Source organism: Sinocyclocheilus anshuiensis, unplaced genomic scaffold, assembly GCF_001515605.1.
Source record: "Sinocyclocheilus anshuiensis isolate Anshui unplaced genomic scaffold, SAMN03320099.WGS_v1.1 scaffold956, whole genome shotgun sequence".
Lineage (NCBI taxonomy): Eukaryota > Metazoa > Chordata > Actinopteri > Cypriniformes > Cyprinidae > Sinocyclocheilus > Sinocyclocheilus anshuiensis.
Window position 1 is genome coordinate 345,908 of NW_015551056.1, and position 5,760 is coordinate 351,667.

The following is a 5,760-nucleotide window of genomic DNA, read 5'->3' on the forward strand; positions in this document are numbered from 1 at the left end:
TAATGCTGTACAGTTGCTTTGACACAATCTGTATTGTTAAAAGCGCTATATAAATAAAGGTGACTTGACTTGACAAGTTATATTGCACTGAAAAGATAAATTTGCATAAAATGAATGAGGTATTGGGCAAGGACAGTGAGGATGCATTGGCCAGTCTGGAATTGACCTATCGGTAAGCCCCTCCCCTCGAACACAGATGAGCCAATGGCAGTCGAGTATCAGTTGCACAGGGAGCGGAACTCTGACATCTTTAGATTTCAGCGCCATAGAGAAACATTGGAAGCTTGCATCGGTTTGATGGTGTTTATGCTAAAAAATGGAAAAAAGATGTGCCTTGTATCACTGATTCCAGGTATCCTGAGAGGATGGGCAATGGAATTTATTTTATTCCATTTCCAATACCCAAACCATATTAAAGTGGTTAAATGTAAATTAATTTAATCGTACCCTGCTATACATGAACAGTGTTGATCCTGCATGTTGTCATCCGCGATCGTGACGACTGTAACATGAGGCTTCTCCTGCTTGCATTGTGATCTGTAAACCTTGCTTCCAAATTAATCGAGTTAATTAATCGAGAATTACCCACCATGTATAATTTAAAATCTTTTATATATCCCTCCATGGCATATTTAGGTATCCTGAGAGGATGGGCAATGGAATTTATTTTATTCCATTTCCAAAACCCAAACAAAACAAAGCAAAATGTCCGTAAGCATTCAACCCTAATACCAATGAAGACAAAAACTTTCATTTTCTGGTTGTCATACTCACATTAAGTTACAATTTTCATCTGCTCAAGCAGAACATTAATGTTATCTTGTCCTTCAGCAAGGCATCTCTGGCCAAAACTAGCTAACGTTAAAGTTAATGAGTCCATGCTAGCGTACAAACCTAAATAGCAGACTGTTCTCACGTCATATACAGTGTAGGTCAAAAACACATAAATGAAGGTCTACATTTCAGTGCCTCTCCATATTAAAGTGGTTAAATGTAAATTAATTTAATCGTACCCTGCTATACATGAACAGTGTTGATCCTGCATGTTGTCATCCGCGATCGTGACGACTGTAACATGAGGCTTCTCCTGCTTGCATTGTGATCTGTAAACCTTGCTTCCAAATTAATCGAGTTAATTAATCGAGAATTACCCACCATGTATAATTTAAAATCTTTTATATATCCCTCCATGGCATATTTAATTCCCACTTGAATGGTGGTCCTTCTGTGTCCAAAATTGTTCAAAAACATCTTGTGACAAGGTTTTCACACTGACAGCTGTCATTGTAAAACAGTTAGCAGCTCCGTTTGTTTGTCCGAGGGACCAACACTAACTAAGGGGGGCGGGGCTTACCAATAGGTCAGTTGTTCAGTCTGGGTGAAAAAGACAAACACGCCATCTGGCTCATACCAGAACTAAATGATCAAGTGGTAAAAATGGAGTTGGACACAGGTTCAGCTGTTTCAGTTATGACTGAGAGTGATTACAGGGTCTTTTTCAGCAAAGAGAAGCTCAAACCATCTTCCATTGTTCTCAAAACATATACTGGTAAAAACAAGTAAGACCACGTGGTGTGCTGCCAGTGACAGTAGAATATAACAGCCAGAAAGAAATTCTAAACTTGTACATATTACCAAATAGAGGGCTGGAACGAGATCAAAAACCTCAAGTCACTGCCTACTGATACACAAACTACTAAAGAAAAACTGGAACTGATCTTGAGAGATGCTGCACCTGTATTTCAGAGTGGTATTGGCACCCTTATATATATTTGTGATACTCAGACAGGTATGTTCTGTGCAACTGTTTTGAAAAAAGGATACAAGATACATGTATGGTTTCAACAGTATTTGTTCTTCAGACATTCCTTTTTAGCATAAAAAAGTATCAGCTAAATGCAAAGTTACCCATGTTTGTTTTTGACCACAGAAAATGTGTAAAATGTAACAATTTACTTTTTGGGTTCTTACTGAGATCCCAATATCTTTTGAACTGAACCATACTGAAAACTTGAAAAGTGTTTTTTCTCATTTTTGAACTTAACTGTTACCATTGCCGTATAATGCAACAAAGATTGCTGATGTCAACAAATTATACTAATATACATACCAACCTCTTTGTAAAAATAACATAATGATGCTGTCATCTTTCTAAAGTAATTTTTACCCCCTGTAATTTGGCTCCAAATCTTAGGTGAAAATTGTCATTTTGACCCCCCCCCCCTCTACAAAATAGTGGATTACTCAGTCAATATTCATCTATGTTATATAATATATTGGCTTTCATCACTATTTGTACAGTATTTGTCTTTCTTCAGAGGAAAAAAAAAATAGCCGGGGAGGTTTCTGAAATTTGCTTGATTTGACATGGAATGACCCACTACTTAAGATACAAAAACATTTACTTCTTAGGTGATGTTTTCACATTGGAATCATATGATTTGAATGAACTGAATAGAATGTATGGGAATATTATACAATGACAATACTACAATACTATTTTTAGTATTAATACTACTACAGTTTATTGAGCAAACTTTTAATTTTTTCTCTCTCTTTTGTAATTAGGGTCCACCTGGCCCAAAAGGTGACAAGGTAAGAGCCCTTTCAACACTTCTTACATCAACAATTTATGCAACCATGCATGTATCCCATTTTTACAGCTGCAGAAATATTGAATATCCCTTAATATCAGTTGCTATGGTTTTAAATGTGACAGTTGGAACGTCAGGGCAGAGGGCAGTTTCTTTATTTAAATAAAGAAACATAAATGAAGTATATTATTAAAAATATTTCAGAATGTTTCATGTCAGGGCTGATGTAAAGACAAAAATTTAAACGAAAGACTGTGATGTAATTTTGAACAAAACATTCACATTTTTCAGTTGCTTTTGAAAGTGTTCTCGTGGTTTGAAGTACATTACCTGTGCGCACTTTCAGGAGACTTTGCTCCAGTTGTTAAACACCTTCGAATTGGTATTGGTCAACAGTGATGATGTAATAATATGTGGCCTGGGGCTCCACCTGCTTTGACACAAACTTATTTTCCAGTTAATTTCTTCACTCTGTCTATCACATATCCTCAGCTGGTTAACCCGTCTTTTTAACCATGAGTAAAAAACAAAGGTGAGTATACTAGAGGATTCATTCTCAATGTATATAATTACCACCAATAGAGAATATGACACATAGCACTATGCCTATTTCTCTAATTTCAGCTGTAAGCATTCTGGTCAAATGCCAAATTATTTCTTCACTTAGTTCTTAATTAAATTTAATATGGAATCTATCCATAGAGAATGGATTTCAATGGAGCTATGCAGTCAGTCACTGCATATGAAGTGACCCTGACCTCAAGGCTCATTTTGGAATATCTTAATCCTCTCATCGTTCACAAATCCACAGTGCACTACATTAATGCCTTCCCAGCAGGCCCCAGGCTAAAGTGTTTTAATTATTTACAGAGCATCCCTATATAAAACAGATGCCAAGCATGAAAAACGACCAAATTGTTTTTATTAGTCTTTATTAGTCCCAACAAGCGGTGATCCAGCACAGAAATATTAAAAGCATACAAGTGTTGGAAGTTCTTCACATGTTATGGAAATACATTGTTCTGGCATTGCAGTCAAGGCAGAGCCAAAATGTTTTGATCATCACCACACATGCTTTTCCAGCATGGATATTTTGTAATTGACCAGTGAGCAGAAATATTGCATTTGAAACATTGACATTCCTCATGTAGAGGGCGGAGTGTACCCTCTTTTGATAGCATTTGGAGTCCAGGCAATTATACATCTGGAAACATAGCTTGCATGATACGTTAGGCAAGAGCTGACTTTCAAAATTTAATCCACCCATGCAGAGGTGGTCTCTACAGTCACTACTATTTGGCATTTGCTGTAACGATGGCCGCAAATCCCAAATTAAATGTAAACTACTCTCTGTAGACATTCCAATCAACAGCCATGCAGCTAATTTGTCTCTGAGTTTGTTATGTGTTTTGTCATTCTTCTTCTATAAGTTTTACCAGAGACAAACTCCTTAACATTAAGCAACACATCCCAGACAATTTTTTTTTTCCGGTTTTTGATTATTCTGACATTTTGTTGGACATTCTAGTCAGAGGTACAGCTGTGTTGTTCAAACGCACGTGCAGAGGCAGAAGAGGGAAACGCACTCGCGGCTTTCGAACTGCGCTCCCAAGCATTCATCTCGCGAATGTTCGTTCCCTTCCTAACAAAACGGATGAACATCTTCTCGCACCAACAAGGACTTTTCAAACTCTGCTGCAATGTGCTTCACTGAAACCTGACTGAGTGAAGCCATTCCGGATAACTCGCTTCATCAGCCGGGCTACCAGCTGTTCAGAGTGGATCGCATCGCGGAGTTAACGGGGAAAACGAGAGGTGGTGGATTGTGTTTCTACATCAACAAAAGTTGGTGTTCAGATGTAACAATGCTGAAAAAGGTATGCTGTCCTAACTTAGAGGCACTCTTCATAAACTGTAAACGTTTCTACTTGCTGCGGGAGTTTTCCTCTTTCATTCTCGTTAATGTGTATGTTCCTCCGGACGCGTGCATGAGCGCCGCGATGCAACAGCTGGCCGAACAAATAACTGAAATGGAGCATAGGTACCCAGACTCTATTTTAATCATTCTTGAATATTTTAACAAATCAAATCTCTCCCGTGAACTGCCAAAATACAAGCAGCATATTACATGTCCCACCAGAGACAGTAATATACTGGATCACTGTTACACCACAATAAAAGATGCATATTACTCTGTCCCACGAGCAGCTTTGGTGCTCTCTGATCACTGTTTGATTAATCTTATACCGACCTACAGGCAGAAACTGAAATCAGCTAAACCTGTTTTAAGGACTGTTAACCTGCACCCCCCATTTGGGGACTCACAGCTGAAAATGACCTACCTAACTTAAAATTGTAATAGTTCCTGACAACAGTGTGCGACACACACAATCCTTTGGGCTTTACTATCCATCATCCAGAGTTGATAATGCTCAAAAAATAGCCACCAAATGTATTGAAGGGTTCTACAAACTATTTTAATCATTATACATACCACTGCATCGTTTTTTAATTATAGAACAATAGACAGAATCTTAGACATCATATAAGTCATTTATTTGAGCACTAGAAAAATACAATAAGAATATTCTTTGAGTAGTAAACAAAAAAAAAAAAAGAATTAGCTTTGTATGTCAAGTACATACTCTGATTGCCAGACACCTGCACCCCCCATTTGGGGACTCACAGCTGAAAATGACCTACCTAACTTAAAATTGTAATAGTTCCTGACAACAGTGTGCGACACACACAATCCTTTGGGCTTTACTATCCATCATCCAGAGTTGATAATGCTCAAAAAGATAAAAAGTTATAGACACTGAAGTGCCTTGAAAAAAATTGTAGCACGCTGAATTATTATTTTTTTTCATATACAGATACACAAAATCAGTCCTGGGGCAATCCAGAAAAGTAATGGGTTGAAAGTCACATGTCTCATGAGTTTATATTTCAAATTTGAAGAAGATAACATGAAAAATGAGATTCCTGCAGCCATTGTTCTGAGACTATGTCTATATGTAGAACCCTTACAAATGTAAGGGTTCTACAAACTATTTTAGTCATTATACATACCACTGCATACTTTTTTAATTATAAAATAATAGACTGAATCTTAGACATCGTATAAGTGATTTATTTGAGCACTAGAAAAATACAATAAGAATAA

The 5,760-nt window shown here is 37.2% G+C and overlaps 1 protein-coding gene across 1 annotated transcript in view; it reads left to right on the top strand.

Moving 5' to 3' along the window:
* Window positions 1–5,760, top strand: part of LOC107661981 (collagen alpha-1(XXV) chain-like) — a gene marked incomplete at its 3' end in the record, with an annotated part of 543,306 nt that overhangs the window by 314,577 nt on the left and 222,969 nt on the right. Inside the window, exon 5 of the mRNA XM_016451806.1 lies at window positions 2,569–2,595. Within this exon, the coding sequence (XP_016307292.1) occupies window positions 2,569–2,595 (27 nt within the window). The remainder of the gene's footprint in view (window positions 1–2,568; window positions 2,596–5,760) is intronic.